Source organism: Chiroxiphia lanceolata, chromosome Z, assembly GCF_009829145.1.
Source record: "Chiroxiphia lanceolata isolate bChiLan1 chromosome Z, bChiLan1.pri, whole genome shotgun sequence".
Taxonomy (NCBI): domain Eukaryota; kingdom Metazoa; phylum Chordata; class Aves; order Passeriformes; family Pipridae; genus Chiroxiphia; species Chiroxiphia lanceolata.
Window position 1 is genome coordinate 54,795,867 of NC_045671.1, and position 21,450 is coordinate 54,817,316.

Sequence of the window (21,450 nt, forward strand, 5' to 3'; positions counted from 1 at the left end):
ACAGAGTTTAAAATGGCAAATGTCACTCGAAACAAGCAGAGGTAGCTGGACCTACAAATTGTTGCCATATGATATTAGTTTGTGTGGGTTTTTTTCAATCATAGATTTTTCCTGTTGCTGTTAGTTCTGACTTTTCCCTTTGTTTTATTTGAGATCAAATAAATAAGCAGGCTGTAAAGGTATGTCACAGTGGCATGTTTAAGGTCAGAGTTCTAGTTTAGAGGGCTTTGGAGCTTGCGAAATCTCATACATATTTTATTAGTATCTACTTGGTTGGAGAATGGTTTCATATAAAGGTGAATATAATCTTATATTGTGTTTACTTTTTTTTTTCCTTAATTAGGTGTCCCAGTTTCAGGCTTCCAGGTCGAAGCGGTAGGTGGAGTAATACTGAATCTTCTGGATGATGCTAGTAGTTGGGAGCCTGGAGACCGGATTGTGGTTGCAAGCACAGACTATTCAATGTATCAGACAGAGGAATTCACCCTCCTTCCCTGTCCAGAATGTACCAAGCATCAGGTTAAAGTCAAAGGTATGAGAGCAGTCCCCAGTTGAAGGCCTGTGTGAAATACATATTTGTCCATGGACAGTCCCTTGCAATGGGAGCAGTAAAGAACAGCCTTTTCACATGTCCCTGTGTGACTTTGTTGTCATATGCACGAGTGTGTAATTCTCTTTGCTGCAAAATGACTCTGTATAATGTCAGGTCTGCCTCACAGCTTACCATACTAACTTTTCTTTCTAGTTTCTTCCCAGGCTTCTTGAATGCCTTAGTTTTTTTCCAAGAGGATTATGCTTGTTTTCTTTCCCTTTTCACAAATTCTCTTTATGTGTGCTTGAATAGCTGTTATGATCATTACCATTTCCTTTGCCTTTAGTGTCCTTCCCATCTTTTGAAATGTTATCATTATAACTTTTTCTGTTGTTATTAAAAAAAGAGAAATAAAAAAAGAAGAAAAAAGAAAATTGCAATCCTTTTTTTCTCAGTTTCCTCGATCTCCTTTCTACCCCCCACCAACAAAATGGTTATAAAATAAGTGGCCCTTCCAAGACTCTGCTCACACAGAATATCCCTGAGTGGTTGCGATCTGTTTTTCCTTTGGGTGTGATGCGCACAAAATGATTGTGTGTGCTGTTGGCCATTTCCTTTTTATTATCTGAATCATTCTGCTTGACATCACAAGAACCTTCCGGGGGACTGACTTGCCAGCTATGCTGGCTTCTGTGTTTTCCTTCTGCTGCTCCACACCCACTCCATGCCCTCCTTCTTGGTGGTCCTCCAGCTTCTGGTCTGGAGCTTTCCCTCTCACTCCTTCTGGTGGGCTGCAGCGTCAGTCGGTAGCACAGACTAATGAGAAGTGTTTAAGTGTTTTTGCAGTGTTAGTTTGCAGCAGCTCGTCAGTGCTATTCTGAATGTGGTTTGTCCCATTTAGTCTCTGCATGGTGCGACTTCCTCTTCAAACTGCCCTTCACTTTGTTCATTCTTGGAAGCTTTCTGTGCGTGCCCTCAGACTTCCCTATTCCATTCTGCCATAAGGGACTGCCAGTCTATATGTCCCCTTGCAGTGAAATTTGCTTCCCACAGCATTTGTTAGCATGTGTCACATATGTTTTACTGCACTGAGAAGTCCTGAGTATGGAAAAAGCGTATCTGAGTTTACCTTATTATGCATTGGAGAATGCCAGACTGCATGAAGTTTTGGAGGTATCTTAGTGCCATTGAACACAATACTTCCTTGTCTTTGTTCTTAAATGTCATGTTGTGTGTTTTATTGAGCAGAGTGTTTTAGGGAGCAAACTTAACTTGAACAATGCAGTACAAAATTTAAGAAGGTTTTTGTCATGATTGAATAGTGTATGTGCGAATTCTGTTTCATCTGGAAATAGTGTGTGAGAAAGCAACTGCTTTTGAAGGTTTTTAAAAACCCCGTTTTCACAAGATTTACAGTATGGTATAAAATACAAAATCTTGTCTCTTTTTGAAAATAAATCCTATCTAAATTGTTTATAGATCTTTAGAAGGTGTTAAGGAAGTGAACTTGCCCATTTGGGGTTTTTTTCACTCTCAGTAGGGTTTTCTTTGTCGCAGTAACATATACAGTTTAAAAAAATCCCCAATCCACCCTACATATTTGTTCTATGAAGAAAGAATTTTCTGTGGAATGGTAAACTTGACATGCTGAAGAATGTTCCATTTTTTGAAATTATTACTTGAAGTTTTTGCTAAGCTTTTAGCTATTTTCACCTCTTTGTAGTAGGAAACCTAAAAAGTATTGTGTTGTAGGAGCCCTCCTTGCTCTTTCTTCACTTGAGTTATATTTGCTAGTTAAATATAGGGGAAAACAATAGGTAAGCCTTCAGGGAGAGGAGTGCAGGCCCATTTGCAGACATCATTTGTCTTTTTAAATGCTCAACAGCAGATCCAGAGTTAATATCACTCTTAGTTTTGCTTCTGTGGTAGTTTAGGCTTTTATCCTTCTGTAAGCCTTGAAGGGATAGTGACAGTCTGTACTCAACAATCAATAAAAGCATTTTTTAAGGTTTGCAGGACTAGATAACTTTCTCAGTTCAAATAAGAAATTAATTGGTTTTTGGAAGAACAGTATTAAACCAGAGGTTCTTCTTTATCCTGTTATTAGTTTATGAATACTCAGAATAGCTATCTAGGAAAGAGGAAATATAAGTAGGAAAGCAAATCCTTTTTTCTTTTAGGAGAGGATGAATACAGTATTTTCTAAAGGTGTTTGGACCTCATTTTCGGTTCTTAATTTGTCTTTTAAACAGGTTAAGTAGCCAGCATCTTTTTTTCTTTTAAAGCAAGTGTGCACCTATGTTTCACTAGAAGTTTTCTAAATACATTGGATTAATTTAAACTTTTCTTTGGTTTTTTTTTCCCCATCCTGTTCACAAACTACTGGACTGAAATTAAGACACATTTGCAAATAAAATGTTGATATTTGTTTAGGATTAGTTTCTTATTAAAATAAGAGATACATCTACCATAAGAAAAGCTAAGAGAGAATAGTGTGGTAAGAGGAATGCATGGGTTTTGTTGCTGTAGTTAACTTGCTTATTTATATAAGTTGGTTCTGGTTTTAATCAATGACAACTTTTTTCTTTTTTTCCCCCTTCAAAACTTTTGTTGGACAGAAAATCCTCAGTTTCCTCATGCAGGAGAAGTTATTGATGGAGTGGACATGAGAGCAGAAGTTGGAGTTCTTACAAGAAATATCTTAATAAAGGGAGAGACAGAAAATACCTGCTACCGTGAAAAGGAGTGTCAGTTCTTTAGTTATGATACGTTTGGTGGACATATCAAGGTTTGAAAAATATTTTACAGTAACTTTCTGTCATGCACATCGAGGACAAAAAAGAATGTTAAACTGTAAAGTACTTGAAAACTTAACATCAGTTCATACAGTTCCTTTGTTCTCAGCTTTCCCAAAAGTAGATTTTGCTCCTCAAGACTTAATTATGCAGAATTGGAGGAAGAGATATCAATACACAAGTGTTATAGAAGTATCCAGCAAATAGTGCAGCTTTGTGTGGCAGGAGTTAAACCTTTAAAGTGATGTCCATGTGTGCATCTGGTTATATTAGAAAATAAAGTTTGATCTCCCTCTTATCTCTTTTTCCTCCTTTCACTTCCTTCCTCCCTCCCCAGGTGATAAGCACTGAATCCTAAATATCTGCCTCATCTGAAACCGGGCACTAGAGAGGCATGGAGAGAAAAGAAACTCTGTTGGACCATGGGTTTTTGTATTTAATTTTTTAAAAATTTGAAAGTACTAAGGTTATATAAAGGAAAATGCTTCTGATTTCTTGTATTATAAACATAATACAAGAAAGTGGTATTATAGAAAGTAAAATTTAAACTTGTGTTCACTTACATTTTTAGATGAAAGGTTTGAGCAGCAGTGCTTCACTGATGCTAGAGAAGTTTGAGGCCTCATATTTTAATTGCAAATGTATTTGGGCTCATTATATGGTCATCGCAATTTAAATCTCTTTCTAATATATTTGAATCCAGATTTTAATTTTATGCCGGTGGACATAATAGTGAGAAAGAAAATATACCCTTTTCCTACTGTGTGGCAGCTTTTGTTTTGTGGAAGAAAGTAGGTGGACTCAAAGCACTTCTTTATGTTTAAGATAATATAATGAAAGAAGATAATGACAGGCTGCGAATCTTGCAAAGAGTACCTTGATTGCCACAAAAGTGTAAATACAGCAGACAAACATTTTGAGTCATTAAAGTTGTTAAACTGTTTCCAGGGGACAGTTTAGAGTAGTAGATGGCTGCTGCTAAACCTAGACTTAGCACTGAAAACATTTTTAGCTTATGCTAATGTTGCATGCCCAAGCAGAGGAGTTCTAGACACTTAAGAAATGTAATAGCTCTTGATCATCCTGGATTTCCTACTGGTCACTAGGACAATAGCATAAAGGAGGCTTAGAGGCAGTGAGGGAGCGGCATTGCTTTGCAGTTTTGGTGCTTTTCAATGTTAAAGAGTCAGAGATCAGAGATGTCTGTATTTTAGGCATGAAAACCTTAGGAGTTCATTTAGTGGAGGAGGGGAAAAAATGTCCATATGGCTGATTTTCCTAGAGAAGAGTACGTATGAAAATTTTTGATAAATACTCAGTACAGGTAGGTTAATGAAATTAAATTACAGACAAAAGGCAGGGTCTGTTTTGGTTTGGTTTCTTTTTTTTTTGTCGTCTTAGGTCCTTGCAGTTTAGTTGTTGCACTTGGTTTATGTTTTCTTAGCAGGTTAGGTGGAAGAAAATACTTTCTCTTTCCTTCATTACTGCTACAGCCCCATCATGATTTTACTTTGTACTCAGTAGCTTTACTGTAAACTTATATGATTGTGAAGGTAATTTTTTTATCCTTACTTAATAAAGAAGTTCCTTTTGAAGTGCTGTGTCCAGTTTTGGATTCCCATTGCAAAGATGATTTAGATGGACCGGGGTGTCTCCAGGGATGGTGGTGTGTGGCAGTAAGTGATGATGAGTGAGGAGGAGCTGAGAGGAGGGATCTTGTTACTGTCTTCAGGCACTGGTGAGGGTTCTGAGAAGCCAGAGCAATTCTTGGAGGTGTAGAGGACAAGAGGCAATGGGGACCAGGCTTCAGCAAAGCAAATAATGCTTAGATACTGGGAAAACGAAAGGGCAGAACCAATTTGTATCTCTGTGGCTGGAGGTATTCTCTGAGCAATGTGCTCAAGGCAACTGTCTTTAAACTGACCCAGCACTGAGCTTCCTATTGGACTAGGAATCTCGTCAGGTTCCTTTGAATCTATTATTCTGCATAGCTGGTTTTTATTCAGCTAAGCCTGTACTAGGTGGATTACACTGGTGCAGCTTCAGTACAGACAGGTTCTGATGTGAGTGACTTCTCTGTTTGGACAGTACATGTAAAGAATATGTAATGTGCCACCTGATAAAGACCGAACAGTAAAGTGTGGCAACATGTCTGGTGAAAATTCCTGTTTTAGCCATGTGGAAGTTAAACTTTTCAACTTATTTATGAAGGATACTGTTTTGTAAGGCATTCTGTAGAGCAAGGCAGTAATGATTGTTCTAACTTATTGTGTTGTTCTGTGGCAACTGTGTACATCTAACTTCTCTACCTCTGGTGCAGATGATGTATCAACTTAAAATTTCCATTGGTTAAGAAGCAAATAATTGGTTATTCACTCTGGACTTCATATTTTTAGATTTTGAAGAATTTTACATCTGTTCATCTCTCCTACGTGGAATTGAAGCAAATGGGCCAGCAGCAGATTGGAAGTTACCCTGTTCATTTTCACCTTTGTGGAGATGTGGATGAAAAAGGAGGTTATAGTGTTAAAACTTACTTGGAAGGTCTTTCCATTCATCACTGTTTTTCCAGATGTGTGACTATTCATGCAACTAATGGCTTGCTGGTAGGTGCAAGGAGAGTAAAACATACTGTGTTGGAATAAATGTTAAAGAGCATTTAGACCCCAAATTAGTCCCATCCCTTTTGCAATTTTAGTGCTCAGTGATGTTTTTCTTATTTCAGTGAATAAATGAACAATTGCAAACAGTAATTTATTTTTAACAGCTCTCACCATTCTGGTTTTTTTGATTCTTCCAGACAGCTAAGCTCTCCAGACGTAATAGTGTGTTTGTAAGGGATAAATAAAACTGGGTGTTTGACTCATCTGAACTGCTAATACTGAAGCTTCACTCTGCAGCTGTATAACTATATGGTATTTGTCAAATAAATCTCAGTAAATGCTATTACTGCTGACATAATGAACTTGTATTTCTGCAGATAAAGGACACCATTGGCTACGACACACTAGGTCACTGTTTCTTCATAGAAGATGGCATTGAGCAGAGGAATACTTTGTTCCACAATCTTGGGCTAGTCACAAAACCAGGCACTATTCTACCTACAGACAGAAACAGCAGCATGTGTATTGGTATTAGGGATAAAGTGTATGGAAACTATGTCCCAGTGCCAGCCACAGACTGCATGTGAGTATGTCATGGTGAAAAACTAAAACCAAGCCAGCTGCAGCAGTTAAACTGCTGATGATCTCTTGAAAAAATACAGATGGGAACATTTTTAATTATAATTTAGTGAATGCAGACACCTTACATATAGTTCACATAGTACTGGTGTTTAAAAACTAAGAATAAAAAGTAGCATTTAGTCTTTTATAAAAGATAAAACAATAAGTTGTTTTATAGGAAGATTGTTGTTCCTTGTTATACTAGTGGCCTTAAAAGCCTATTGAACATCTTTATTCTGTGTAAATGTATACATATTCTCAAATTCTCACCAGTGGAGACATAAGTGATAGTTATTTCTTGTGAAAGCTTCTTAAAATAGTTTATCATCACATGGGATATTTGCACAACATTAAATACAATATTAGGCATTGAACTAAAAAAAAAAGGCATTTTTGTCTTCTAAATGTGGGAGGTTTTGTGGTTTTTATTACATATGTGAAGCAGTGACTTTACCAGTTTAGCTTTTTCTGATGTGCTTGTTAGCAAGGGGGAATTTTTATTGGAGCTAGAGCTTTTCTGTTTCTGAATAATATTTCAGAACAGTAACCTGTTTCTGAATAATATTTCAGGGCAGTTTCGACATTCTGGATTTCTCACCCCAACAATCATCTTATAAATAACGCAGCAGCAGGCTCACAGGTGAGGCATATTGATGTCATATTCATGTAATTCTTCACAAACTACTCATGTCACTGGCATTTGTAAAATCTGTAACATTTACATTGCCAGAAGTGCATATATTTTTCTTTTTTGTGTATAAATGTGTTCTTATGTTTGGCAGTGTATTGACATTGAAGGTGCAGGCTGTGTCTAGATGTGCATTTGAGAGATGCCAGAAATCTTTGTTCTGGCCACAACAGAGGAGATCTCTTCCTCTTTGTAGTTAATAGACCTGACAATAGTGTTGATGTGTATATGTAGAAATTCTTTTATTTTCACAGAACTAGCACATTTCAGTTAAGGCTTCTGTATTTTCTGTAGGTTGTCATGAGTTTAGTGACAGCTCTGCAAGATCTGTCTTTATAGCTGTAGTCATGGGAATGAAATGACTACGAAAGGGTGTTCATTGTGTAAGAAACAGCTGAACTACTTTTTCCTGTCAATGTTTACTCATTTGTTTCCAGTCAGTGACTGCTGATATGGGTTTGCTTGTCCTTAACCTTATATTAGTGCAGATATCTTGTTACAGCTGCTTGCGAAGTAAAGCTGAACTACATCGTACAGGTTGTGGAGGAGAGGGGGGCTGGAGTCTTTTCTACTTCTGCGTTGGAGGAGAGTCTGAGATGTGTATGGTTTTGAGTGGATTTTTTTAGAGAGATCAGTGGGATGGAAAACAGGAAAGATTGTTGGTTGTTGTTGCAAAGGTTCCAGTGCTGGAAGAATATGAGTGTGTTTTTAGGTACAGATAACATAATAAACTGTTATTAATAAATAGAATCAGATCCAAAATATTTAACTGAGTTGAAATATCTAAGGTATAAAAAAAAAAAATGAGAAAATTTTGTTCCTGTTTTTGTGTGGTCTGTTTTTTGTTGGTTGGGGGCTTTTGGGGGGTTTTTTGGGTTTTTTTGTTTGTTTGTTTTTTGGGGGTTTTTTTGAGTTTGGGGGTAGTGTTTTTGTTTGATTGTGTTGTTGTGGGTTTTTTTACAAACTTTTCTATTTAACTCTCTACCACTAGGAAGGATTTAGACTCACCTACCGAATTAAATCAGTTCTTTTCCTCCCAACGCCAAATCTTTCCATTTTGCCTGCTTTATATAGGCTAGTTTTAGCGTTGCAGGCTAAGTTAAAGACAACAGCTTCCTTGATCTGGTGCTTAAGTCCTGTAAGGTCTGTTTCTGCCTCCATAGAGCATCCCAGTGGATGTTATTTCCTTTTCTTACCAGAATGTGCCTGATCAGAGCAACCATTTCTGTATGTTACGAAGTTTTGCCACTCTGATATACCTCCCTTGCACCAATGTAAATGCATTAGTATAAAGGGACTACAGCTTAATAAGTTTCAGAAATAGAATGTTTCAACTGTGTTCATACAAACTCTACACTGTAGAGCCTTTGCTAATATAAACTATAGCAATTCCTCCCCCCAGCTCCTTCATTATACAATGAAGCCCATTGGAAGGGTGTATTGGCAATAGATGTTTCTTTTGTTTTGGCTATGTATGAGAGAGAGGAGGGAAGAAAAAACCTTTTCATATTTCTGAATGATTTCAAGTGCTTAAGAAGCTTTTAAGTTTCTTTTACAATTTTTCAAGCATCAGGATGTGTTTTGGATAAAATTTACTGCCAAACACAGAGCTGTATTTAATTATATAGGAAGTAAGGTTTTGGTATTTTTTATTAATGGAACATCCACATTTGCTTTGTAATGTTTAGTCTCTAGAAATGTTAAAGTGTGTCATCATGGTGGATGGGGAATGTTGTTGTGAAGCAGAATTTCCAGGTAATGAAAAATGAGCATATTCCCAGAGTGGTATGTTTGAAATCTCTTAAACCAGGGTGAATTGGCTTAATCCATGTTTCTTGAAAAAGATGATGACTGTTTTTATAAGATGGAACATTCAGTATGCAGTGTTTCTTTAGCTACTGTTTAACCCTTTAATGTGCTTTATGTGAATTTTTTTTTTTTAATGTTGTAAGGGCATGGAGTGTATGGTCAGGCAAAATTTTTCTTTTTTTGTAGGTATCTGCTATGCAGGTGTTGTCATGGTGCCACCTCTTGTGAACACAGATGTGCTTGAAAGGGGCAATTTTTGTGGGTCTTATTTAATAGATAAATCCAGCTTCCTTAAGAACAGGGATGTTGAAGTAGAGAAAATGAACAGATACTGAAATTGTTACTGTATGTTATTGGTACAGTGCTCTGAACTGGCCAGACTTCTTGATATTCTTTTTTTTCCGTTCCTCTGAAAGATCTTGTGGATTTTTTTGGCTGTGCCATTTAAATTCTGATGTGAGCAGAGATGAACTACCTTTAGTCAGACTGTAACAGTAAGGAGAGAAGGAATGGTTTTGAGTATTTTATTGTGAATAGTATGATTTATTACTAAAAAAAGGAAAATCAAGTGTGTGGGATGACACGTAACTGAAATGCAAAACTTGCTTACATTAGCCTGGACACTTCCTTAAGTATTAGAAGATCTTAAATGTGTGGTGTTACATGATTTCAGTCAGAAGCAAAACACTTTTTAGCGCATATTGTTCACTAGAATATAGACTAATTTGCAAAATCCTACTTTCTCACCGGGAACTTGTTTGGAAACTTTATCTAAAAAATATATTCTGTTGGGCACTGTTGGTTTGGACTATGCTGTTACTTGCTTCTTTACTTAAAATGTCCAAGTTCAGCTTTGCATACACTTACTTTGTGAACAGATGTATCAGAACCAATAGTTGTATCAGAATCACTTATAAGTAGTGTTATTCTCTCCTTACTTGCAGGATGCTGGAATATGGTATTTGTTCCACAGGGTTGCTACAGGAGATTCTCATAGTTTAGCCATTGAAACCAAATCAGAGCTTACACCCCTAGGAATCTTCTATAACAACAGGGTTCATTCTAATTTTAAGGTAATGTATTATCTCATTAAAAAAAAAGAGTGAAGCTATTTGCAAATATTGTATATTAGGACTTGTCTGTTTACATTTTGAGCTGGTTAGATGATAGATTTGTGCTGTGTTTGAACTGTATTATAGAATGGTTTATAATCAGTATGCATATATTTTCTTGCCACGTTTCAAGTATTCACTGTTTCGTATCCTCATAAGGCATAAACAACTAAAACCAATTAATACTTCTAATAAAGGACTTTTTCTCAGAAGTGGCGCTTCAGGTCCTACTCTTTGTAGCTTTGTTTTCTGTTCTGAAGAAAGCTGACCCTTGAAGAATCAAAGTTCATTATAGTTATAATTCATCTAATAGCTTCCTGGAGTAGCTGTTTTCCTGAATCTCTAATGTGGGGTAACTCAAGTGTTTGCACATGATGGCACAGTCTCTGGCTAAAAATTAAGCTTCAGTGTTACCTGCAGGAGCTCAGTTACTTGCAACAGTTTTTTCTTACAGGTTCTCAGCCTAGACAGAGGCATTGATGATTGTTTTATTCACGACCTTCATACTTTTTCCACATTTTAACTTAAAGTATTTCATTTGATATCTACCTGCTCTCTGTGTGGGGGTGTATAAATATAATGACATTTACAAAGCCACCTAGACTCTAAATCCTTATTGATGTTTAAAATTGCCTTATAGACATTCTCATAGTTTAGCCATTGAAACCTTATAGAATCACTCTTGGCTTTTTTTTGCCAGGTAAACTGATTTTGCTTGACAATTAGTTGTCTGGGATACCAAGAAATGATGCAATGTTTTATGGAGGTTGTGTTAATGACCTCTTTGATACTGTAGGGCATTTTGTTCAGATTGGAATGAAAACATACTGGATACAAGAGTGCAGTAGGAAGAAAAAAGTTTCAGCTATATAGCCAGTATCATCTTTAAACACAATTTGTGCACTAAAATTCCATGTTAGAAGAGAAAATTCCACTAACAGGTTTGAGAATATACTTGTGCATGAGACTTATTTGTAATCATAATTTGGATCAGAGGTGAAAGTATTTGCAGGTATTTTTATGGAATTCAGGTTAAAGAACACAAATGCTTCCTCCTTTTATTTTCTCAAGTACATTATATGATACTGGATTATAAATTTCCAACCTGATGATTGCGTAGACAAACAGAGTCTTTAGTGGTGAGGGTAGTTTAATTTTAAAGTGAAATACAAAGGATTTTTCACCGTGGTTTGTGGCTTTTCTTTTGTTTTATTTTTTTTCTTTCAGTTTATGAGATTTGAATTCCAATGGTGAATTTGAATTATGGTGAAATTATGGTGAATTTGAATTCACCATAAGATTGGATTCCAGATTTTCCAGAACACCATCTGGAAATAAATGTAAAACCTCAAATAGATGTTGTGAAAGAAATCCGAAGTTAATTTTAGTGATTTTCCATTACTTTTTTTTTTTTTCAATGCCAGATAGTTCGTTTCCTCTTCCCAAATTAGCACAGACTAGTTTATTATATTATTTAGCTAGTTTTTGCATAGATAATATGCCTGTTAAGGACAAACTGAAAAATATAGGAGTTTCTGATCTGTGTATGGAATGCAGTGTTTAAATTTTATAAATTCAGTGTTTCTCTATCTTTAGTTTTGGATAGTATGAATTTTCTTTCCTTGCTTGTTTCAGGCTGGTTTGTTCATTGATAAGGGTGTTAAAACAACTAATGCTAGTGCTGATGATCCCAGAGAATATCTTTGTTTGGACAACAATGCAAGGTAAAGGATATTTTCTTTTAAATGACTGAAAAACGGTGAAGTTTTGAGGCTGCTTTTACATTCACATGAGGAAAAACACTTGTAAAACAATACAATAATTTATAAATTATAACAGAACAATAAATTTATATATTTTCTTTTCCCTCATTTGTTCATGTTTTGGGAAGAACAGGGATGGAGTATCTTAAAGGATTTGTCTGTTTCTTCACAATTCTTACTCAAGGTAGTTTTCAGGCTCATGGAGGACATTGTTTTAAATATGCCCTACTGTCACGCTTAAAATGTTTTCTGGAATTGCTGCTAAAAGGAAAGGTTTCCTTTCAAATCTGATCATCTGATTTATGACTCAGTTTTAACTAACTGTTAGAAAAAGGCTTCTGTAGTACATCCACTTGCCTTTCCTGCTGCTGAATGCTTTCTGCCGTATGTTCTGGACTTTGAGGTCATAGCTCAGTGGTGCAGTTTTACTAAAGGCTGTTTGCAGTCAACCAAATTTTCTGTGGTTTACAAAGTGAAAGAAAGCAATGAAGAGTCTTGGAAAGTTTCAGTTTGTGCCTGGGTAATCTTGTCCTGAACTTCAAATAAAATAGCCTGGGATGGTGATTAAATGACAGTATTGGATAACTGTATCTCATCAACACTTTATTGTAACAATTAAGCATTAGGACTGAAAATATGGTTCAGTTGGCCTGTGTTTAAGACAAGGACAGTTAAGTGGCAGATGCATTAGTTCTTAATCAGGTGTTTCTTCCTATTCTTTAGACTAGATTCCAACCATAATTTACTGTGTGAGACCATCTTGTTAGCGATGCAGACTGTCTGGATTGGAACAGAAAAATATCTCAGGAGTCCTCATAAAAGGAATATTCTTTTATGTCAGAAAAGTTTGAAAGATTCGAAGGACCAGTTAGACAAATGTCCAGCCTATTTTTGCACAGTAAACATCAGCCCTGTGAATCCTTCCAAGGAGCTTTAATTCCCTTCATCAAACTTTTACATTAATGTTGCAGTACAAGTGAGGAGGGCAAAAATAAAAAGGGGATAAAGGGAGATGAGATGCAGCTAAAGAAACTCAGAGACTGAGCAGAAGCCTGTGAGAGTTACTGGAAAAGAGAAATTTTATATTTCTGCTTCGTTATACCCAGAAACGTTTTTCTAGTAATAACAGAGCTAGAGATGCACCTGAATTTGACTTCTCTCATTCCAAATGTGAAGTAGAGTGGACTTTGCCCATCAGATGAGCATGAGTGTTTATCTTTAAGGCTTACCTTGTCCCAACATATATGACACGTGAAACAAACAGTTTTCTTCTGCTGAATGTTTGGATTTTCATCTCTCCCAGGTTTCGACCTCATCAAGATGCAGACCCTGAAAAGCCTCGAGTTGCTGCCCTGATTGACAGTTTAATCTCTTTCAAAAACAATGATCATGGGGCCTGGGTCAGAGGAGGGGATATCCTCATTCAAAACTCAGGGTAGGTATTTGGAAGCAAACGGCTACATGATGTTACAGAGTTTCTGTAAATTACATTACAACAGGGTTGTTAGGAGGATTGCTGGTTAACTGGAGGAACTGCTCGATACCATGACCAGCTTTCACACCATACTTGAAATGTACAAGTTTATATGTGATAAGAACCTGCCTTAAGCTGCAAAAAAAAGAAACTTTGTAATAAAAAGAACTCTAAAAGCTGTAGAGACCGTGAATTTAGACTGAGGTATTTATGATTTCCCTGAAGGTCTCATGTCCTGCTTAAAATGTGTAGCAAATTATTTGATTAGCTTTTAGCGACAGCATTTTTAGAGAAGTTAGGTGTGTGGTTGTTCTAAGTTCCACTAAGAGAAAATTTCAGGCTTTTTTTCAGTCTATAGCAGGATATCCTCTTACGGTAGCCTATTGTAGGGTAATCCAGAAATAAACCCTGATGTTTTGAACTTTCTTTTAGGTTTGCTGACAATGGAATAGGTTTGACATTTGCTAGGTGAGTATTTTGTTTCTGTATTTTCTTGCACAGAACCTTAGAAAATCTACACATATTTATTAAAATTAATAGGTATACTTTCATAAGGCTGTAGTTTCATTTCTGGGTCTGGTTCTATTACCAGTGGTACAGATGAAGTTATAGAGGCTGTAAACTGACATAGCTACCAAAGCTTGCACTTTAATTTAACCTGTACTTGGTTTACACCAGAGTTGGCTGCCTCTTCACCAGAAGGGCTATGTTTATCCAGGTGTTCTTGGTTTTGTATGATTCCTTTAGGCAGTTTTTTTATTTACCTTCTGAACAATTGAAAGTGAATAATGGAAAGAAAGGGGATGACCATTTAGAGGGCGTAGAGTCTCTTTCTAATGAAAAAAAAACAAGTAACTTACTTAGGTATTAAACCAAGATTGCTACCATTTAGGTTATGACAAACTGTTTCTAGGATTGCCAAAGGAAGAGTGCTGCATTAGGAAGGGAGTTAGAATTTTTAATGTTCAGCTCTCTGCTGAACATTTCAGAGAGTGAGCTCTATTATGATTTGTTTATAATACACAGATTTAATAATTAAGTCTAGGAGGACTGTTACTGAAGTAAAAGTAGGACTGCCCCTTGGTGTATTCATCTGCTGGAGAGCCTTGGCTAAAGACTGACCTCTGATGTTGCCTTGATAGTGATGGGAGCTTCCCAAATGATGAAGGTGCCAGCCAGGAGGTATCAGAGTCACTGTTCATAGGTGAGAGCAAGAATTATGGATTTCAAGGTGGCCAAAATAAATATGCAGGAACTGGAGGAATAGACAACAAGGCACGCACTCTGCCTAGAAATCGGTAAGTACGTCATGAGTGAAGGAAGTAGAAATACAAGAAACATTCTCTCTATCAAATGTAAACACACTTCTTGGTTGAACTGTGAGAGATAAAGACGTCATTGAAGAATGGTTTTGTTTTCTTTATAATGCTTTGTGTGCTACTGTGTCACTCACCTTTTTGCTGAGGAAGTTTCATCTGATGCTACTTCAGGTCACTTTTCTGTAGCAAGTTAAGTTATTGTACTTAAATGAAACCTTTGTCTTAAAAAACATTTGGGTCTGGAAGAGAGAAGGAAAAAAGCTTTCAGGTAAAAGAATTTCAAAGGTCAGTTTGGGGCTAGAGACTGCAATCTGTCAAATCACAGTATGACTATGATCCTTTTTTGTTTTTGTCATTGACCTGCTCTGAGGCTTGTTTAATGTAGGGTCAAGTACTTACCACAGAATAGAAAAGAAGACTTTTGGGGTTTAAGGCCAGCTGGAAATTACGTCCCATGAGGCTGCTCCCACACTCTCGCCCCCAAAGGTGAGAGAGACAAAAGGGAGAGATCCTGAACTGAGATAAGAACAATTTACTGGAAACAGAAATGAGATAAGAAAAAGAACAGGAACAGCAGCAATATTAATAACAAAATTATACAAGAAGAGGGTGATTTATATGCAGAAAAAAAAAAGTGCTCACTGACTGACCTGACCCATGCCATGCAGCTCCCAAGACAAAGAACAAAATTGCTGACAGACCATCCATGGCTATGTCTTTCCCAAGACAATGAAAAACAATGGTGGACAAACTCTGCCGGGGACCAGTGTTATGCTACCCGCACCATTATGCCACGGCTCTGTTTACCCCTCGTTCCCTGGAAAAAGGGGGTAGCAAGGGAGAGTCCCTTTCCCTTGCTCCCCAGCTATGATGAAAGATGGTATTGAATAGTAGAGTATCTTGGCCATGCCCACAGAGCTCCAGGCTCCACCCCCTCATGTCCTTGGTCAAAACCAGGACGAAGGGTGAGTTAAGTTTAGGCCACCCTGGTCTTTTGCTGCTTGGCCATTTAAAAGAAAGAAGTTAATGTGACAGTAGTAGATGAGGCATTCAGTCTAGTTGAGGGGAATCACAGAACATTTGAGGTTGGAAGGGACATCTGGAGGTCGTCTTGTCCAACGCCCTTGCTCAAGAAGTGTCACCTAGAATTGGTGTTCCAGGACAATGTTCAGGTGGCTTTAAGCCATCCCAAGGATAAATTCTCCGCAACTTCCCTGGGCAACTTCTACCTGTGCTCAATCAAACTCACAGTGAGAAAGTTTCTCCTGGTGTTTAGGAGGAACCTCCTGTTTCTCATCTTATGCCCATTGCCTTTGGTCCTGTCACAGTGAGAAGCCTGGCTCCATCTTCTTTGCACTCTCCCTTCAGATGATATTATACCTTGAGATCCCTGTCTAAGCTTTCTCTGCTCCAGGCTGAACAGTGTGAGGTCTCCCAGTGTTTCCTCCTGTGGGAGATACTCCAGGGACTTGTCATCTTTGTGGTCCTTTGTTGGACTCTCCAGTATCTCCGTATCTGTTTTGTACTGGGAAAAAGTAGGTGTTGCTTCACCAGTGCTGAACAGATGGGAAGGATTACTACCCCTGGTTTGTTGGTAATCCAGTGCAGCCCAGGATACCTTTCGCCTCTTTGTGGCAAGGGTACGTTGTTTGGCTTATGGTCAACTTGGTTTTCATTGGCACAAAAGGTGTTACTTCCAAGGTGCAGGACTTTGCACTTCCCTGTGTTGGACTTCATGAGGTTCCCATCTGTCCATTTCTTCACCTGTCAGGGTCTGTCTGGATAGCGACACTACCCTCTGGTATGTCAGCTGCTTCCCTCAGCTTTGTGCCCTCTGCAAACTTGATGAGACTATACTTAGAGTAATCATGCAGATCACTAATGAAGATGCTGAACAAGACTGGATTCAATACTAACCTCTGGGTTACACCACCAGTACACCTCTAAGTAGACTTTGTGCCAACCATTCAGCTGGTTTTCAGTCCATCTAACTGTCCTCTCATACAGCCTGTACTTCATGAAGGTCTTATAGGATCTTTCATAATGTCAAAAGTCTTACTGCAGTTTTGGTAAACCTTGTCCACTGCTCTACCCCCAGCTACCAGGCCAGTACCAATTTTCACGTTGGTCAAACATGACTTCTCCTTGGTGAATCCATGCTGATTACTTCTGATAACTGAAAATAGTTTCCAGGATTAGCTGCTCCAACATCTTCCTGGGTATCAATCTGAGGCTTACAAATCTGCCATTCTCTGCATGTTCCTTCAAGTTAGAAGTGACATTTCCTTTCCTCCAGTCTACAGTCCCTTCTTCCAGTTGCCATCATCAGTCAAAGAGCAGGTGGTATTACTTTCCTGCTGTATTTTTCGTATTGGAAAAGGGGCACAATTGCCAGTGGGCAGTGATAGCTCTTCTAACAGGAAAATTTAAGAGTGGGTTATTTTTTTGGTTCATTAGAGAAGTGCAGAAACCCTATTTCCTTTACTAAGATCTATCTTGTGAGTCATTCTCCTAATGTGCTTTCCTGATTCCTCTGTGAGAGGAAATGTATTTATGACACAGATTCAGGCATATCATGGTTTTTGTTACAGGATGGTATAAATATTTGCTTGCATCTACAGGACATTTCCAATCAGAGGCTTTCAAATTTATGATGGACCTATTCACCTTACTAAGTGCACGTTCAAAAACTTTATGCCAACTCCAGACAGATTTACCAGTGCAGTTGGGTTCTTGATGAAAAATCCATGGCAGATGACACCAAAAAATAATATTTCTCTTGTGAAGTTTGATCCAAACGTAAGTTTATCACAGATTTTCCTTTAGTATTGTAAATAGTTTTCTTGTATTTAAAATAAGCAGACAAGGGCCCTAGGTCATCTTTTCCATGCATGCCTACTCTAGAGTTTCTTTCTTGGTTGGCAGTCACTCAAGGTGTATCCTTTGTCTCCTGAGCAAAAAAAAACCCAACACAAACAGAGGAAGGATACATTATAATAAATGATTCATGACTTTCTGATAAAGCTGAAAGGGAGGTTTTGGTAAGATTTTGTAAGATTAGGTATATCCTTAGTAATGAATTTTCAGTTGCAAATATTAACACTGTTCAGGAGCAAGAGCTGGCCTGAGCCCATTACTTAAAAACAGTGTGTCTGGTTTGCAAGATTCCACTGTCTTTGCTGTAAGGTTTTTAATCAGCTGTCAAAGTTCTGTGTTTCTGCAGGTGTGCAAGTGTTAGTCTGTGCTTCACTTGAGGAAAAAAAATTAAAATTTTAATTGTTGTTGTCAGGTTTCTTTGAAAGCCTTCTTTGGAAAGCCTGGTCCCTGGTTTGAAGAAGGAGATCTGGATGGTGACAAGAACTCAATATTTCATGATCTAGATGGTTCAGTGACTGACTACAAGGATACCTATGTGGGCAGAATGGATAATTACTTGATTCAACACCCCAAATGCATTAATATTACAAAATGGAATGGAGTAGTTTGCAGTGGGAACTATGCACAGGCTAGTACTCTTGGCTTTCTCTTTGGGGCAAATCTACAACATGAACTACTTGTAGGGTCACAGGTAGTACAAGAAATACAATATTCCATATCTTTAGATTTCAATTTTTTTTTTTACTTTTTGAAGTTCTTTTATGTATATTACACTTTTTGGCCAATTGTATCTTGTGTCATGTTCCCTTCAGCATGCGGACTGGGAGTCCGTTATTAGATGCTGCAAGGTAAAAGTAAATGTGGATGCTTGCCTGGAGTTATATGTTGCAGCCCTATAGGCTAAAACATTTTTGCATTGGAGCTGTTGTCTTCCACTCGGGTTCTGTCTGCTTTTTTTTTACAGAGCAGATTTTAAGGGTTTATTTGGTTGATTTGTTTTCTGGAGATGTTAAATACCATCTTCTGAATACAACTCTCACAGGTTTGATTCCCATTCTGGTTCCTGATCTGTGTGGTCAAGTATCATAGCTGGTTCTTTTTTTTCTTTTTTTCTCCTCCCTCCCCTTTTTTGTCTGTAAAATGGGCAAAATCTACAGTAGTTTTTCAAATAGTACTTTTATTCAGGAGATATTTGTGTATTACATAACTCGGAGTATCAAGTTGTAGCATTTTGGTCAATAATGTACTGATTGTGCTTCGCTATTTCATTTCTTTTTGCACACTGTCCAAATCTTCCACTTTCTTTTCATCCTCTTTAATATCATACAGGTTTATGTCCAAACCTGGAATGGACAGAATCTTTCCATGACTATCATCCGAGATGAGTACCCAGCCAATCCCATGGTTCTTCGAGGTATTAATCAGAGAGCTGCCTTTCAGCAATATCAGCCAGTAGTGATGCTCCAGAAGGGCTACACAATACATTGGAATGGAAAAGCTCCAAACGTCACCTATCTATATCTCATTAACTTCAACAAGTATGTTTACTTCTTTTCATGTCTGTGATCAAAAAGGCACGTTTAACGTGTGTGAGAGTTTGCAACCATGAAGAAGACTGAAGCTGAGGTTAGGGTTTTTTTCTTAATTACAAATACTAAAGTATGAAAAGCAAGAGAATAAGCAGTAGACCTCCAACTGAAGTTAAATATTTGTCCAGTACGCTGTCTTTAAGAAAAAACCTTTAGAGAAGAAAATGTACAAATAGTGAAGTTGAGCAGAATTGGGGTTGAATAGTTTATCATACTTGATTTTGTTGTCAGATAAACTTACTAAATGTCTATGAAGTATAAAAAAAAGGGTTCTGAGAGAATCAGAGTTACTGTAACATTTAATGAAAGACTGTGCATAGAGGGAAAGAATCACAGAATCAGACGGGTTGGAAAAGACCACTGAGATCATCAGGTCCAACCCTTGATCCACTACCACTGCGGTTACTAGACCATGGCACTAAGTGCCACATCCAGTCTCATCCTTAAAACCTCCAGGGATGGTGAAGACTTAAAGTAGAGAGGGGAAGAAAGATCTTCTGGTTGAGGGTTTGGGAACTTTTGTTTTCCTGTTGCTTGTTTTTGAAACGGTCTGTTTGCTGTGTTTTGACATCTAAACTGTTCCTACAATGATTCATACGTTTTACTTTGTTTTAAGGAATGACTGGATTCGTGTTGGTCTTTGTTACCAACCAAATGCAGATTTTGTTATAGTTTTGGAAACCTTTCAGAGGCGGTCATCTGCTCTGTCAAGCAAGGTAGAGCGCTACGTGCCTGTCTCTTCGATTATGGAGCTTGAAAAGAATCGATCAGACAAGAAGTTTTACTTTGACAACAGTACTGGGTAACTCCTTGCAACTTGACCCTACTAGAAGATGTTGTTTAACCTTAAAATGTCCAGTTTGATAGTGTTAAAAGCAACTGATCAAGACACCTGCATAAGAGGAAAGCTGTAATGATGGAGTCTAAAGCCTCTTTGAAAGAATATTTCTCTTTATATGTCTTTACATCTCCAAAGTGCAGTTGTTGTCATTGAAATACTTTTCAAGAGAACTGCAGTTGCCAGTGATATTTCCTACCCCATGTCTGGGGAAAATGTGATATCTGGTGTGCTGCAGAGCAATGCCTTTTAGGAGCTAATTTTTTAATCTCAAAGATTTGTGCCTTCTTGTTAAATTGAACATTCTAGAAATTTCCAAGAAGCTTTCTCTTCCAAGAAAGATTCTGAAAATCCTAGTCTGTTTTCAGGTGTCTCAAAAGAACATAAAAAACCTAGTCTCTCTTTCAAAAGTAGTTCTGACAGTGGCCACTGAGATCCTTCTGAGAGGTTTAAGATATGGTCAGCTTTCAATAAATGCAGTCCTGCGTACATCACTTGTGTGTTTTGCAAACATCGATCTTAGACTTTTAATTTGTTCTCTCATTTATTTTGTTCTCGTCTGCTACTGTGTGTTTAATACATATGCAGATGAATGTAGTTTTTGAAAAGACATACATGTTCTTTGTTTAAGACCTGCAGTGATAACTTGAATATGTAATAGAAGAACTGCCAGTCTCTGTGTACCGTGAACATACTTGACTACTATGCCCTAAATTGCATTTCTAGGCACTTGCAAAACCACAGTTTTGTCCAGTGCTGGTACATGAAGCTGAATATCCAAGCAATTACTGCTGCATGTCTGTAAAGATGTTATGATCAAAGAAAATATTTATGTTCTGCAGTTTGGTTTTTGTATCCTGCAAGCCACTGATTTGAGGACTTTGCTTCTTTGTAAAGCATCTGCATTCATACTGATGTCTCCTTTAATTGTTGGAAAATTCAGGTATATCATTGGAGACTTCCTAACGCAAGTAAACTGTAAATACTTTGAAAAAGTTTGGATAGCAGTGCAGAAAGCAGTGCAGAAGTGAATACTGTAGTTTCTGTGTTTCTGAAAATCATGAAATATAGCTGTTAAGGTTTAAAATAAATACCCCTACTTCCGCTGGTTAATTTAGATTATTTTTCCTCTTTTTGTTAGATTACTGTTTTTATTTCTTCAAGCCAAATATAATAGGGATGGTCACAGTTATTGCTCATCTCAGGGATGTGAAAGGATCAAGATTGTGACCAAAGATTCAGCAAAAGGGATAAGTAACTGCATGGCAAAAGCTTACCCAAAGTACTACCAAGGACCAACTATCATAAAGCAGATGCCAGCAAAAACTACTGTACCATGTACAAAATGCGGCACAACTCAGGTAAAATAAAGTAAAACTTTTTGTGAACTGTAGATGCTCTCTACTCAGTTTTAGTCCAAATTTCAGTCT

The 21,450-nt window shown here is 37.5% G+C and overlaps 1 protein-coding gene across 5 annotated transcripts in view; it reads left to right on the forward strand.

Moving 5' to 3' along the window:
- CEMIP2 (cell migration inducing hyaluronidase 2) overlaps positions 1–21,450 on the forward strand; it is a 49,647-nt gene that overhangs the window by 22,841 nt on the left and 5,356 nt on the right. For all 5 annotated transcript variants that reach the window (XM_032675276.1, XM_032675278.1, XM_032675277.1 and 2 more), the window contains 15 exons: positions 344–532; positions 3,151–3,320; positions 5,724–5,933; positions 6,308–6,513; positions 7,122–7,191; positions 9,993–10,121; positions 11,796–11,884; positions 13,227–13,358; positions 13,830–13,865; positions 14,540–14,695; positions 17,338–17,515; positions 18,006–18,221; positions 18,923–19,131; positions 19,799–19,984; positions 21,162–21,381. In XM_032675276.1, coding sequence (XP_032531167.1) covers positions 344–532; positions 3,151–3,320; positions 5,724–5,933; positions 6,308–6,513; positions 7,122–7,191; positions 9,993–10,121; positions 11,796–11,884; positions 13,227–13,358; positions 13,830–13,865; positions 14,540–14,695; positions 17,338–17,515; positions 18,006–18,221; positions 18,923–19,131; positions 19,799–19,984; positions 21,162–21,381 — 2,396 coding nt within the window. The remainder of the gene's footprint in view (positions 1–343; positions 533–3,150; positions 3,321–5,723; positions 5,934–6,307; positions 6,514–7,121; positions 7,192–9,992; positions 10,122–11,795; positions 11,885–13,226; positions 13,359–13,829; positions 13,866–14,539; positions 14,696–17,337; positions 17,516–18,005; positions 18,222–18,922; positions 19,132–19,798; positions 19,985–21,161; positions 21,382–21,450) is intronic.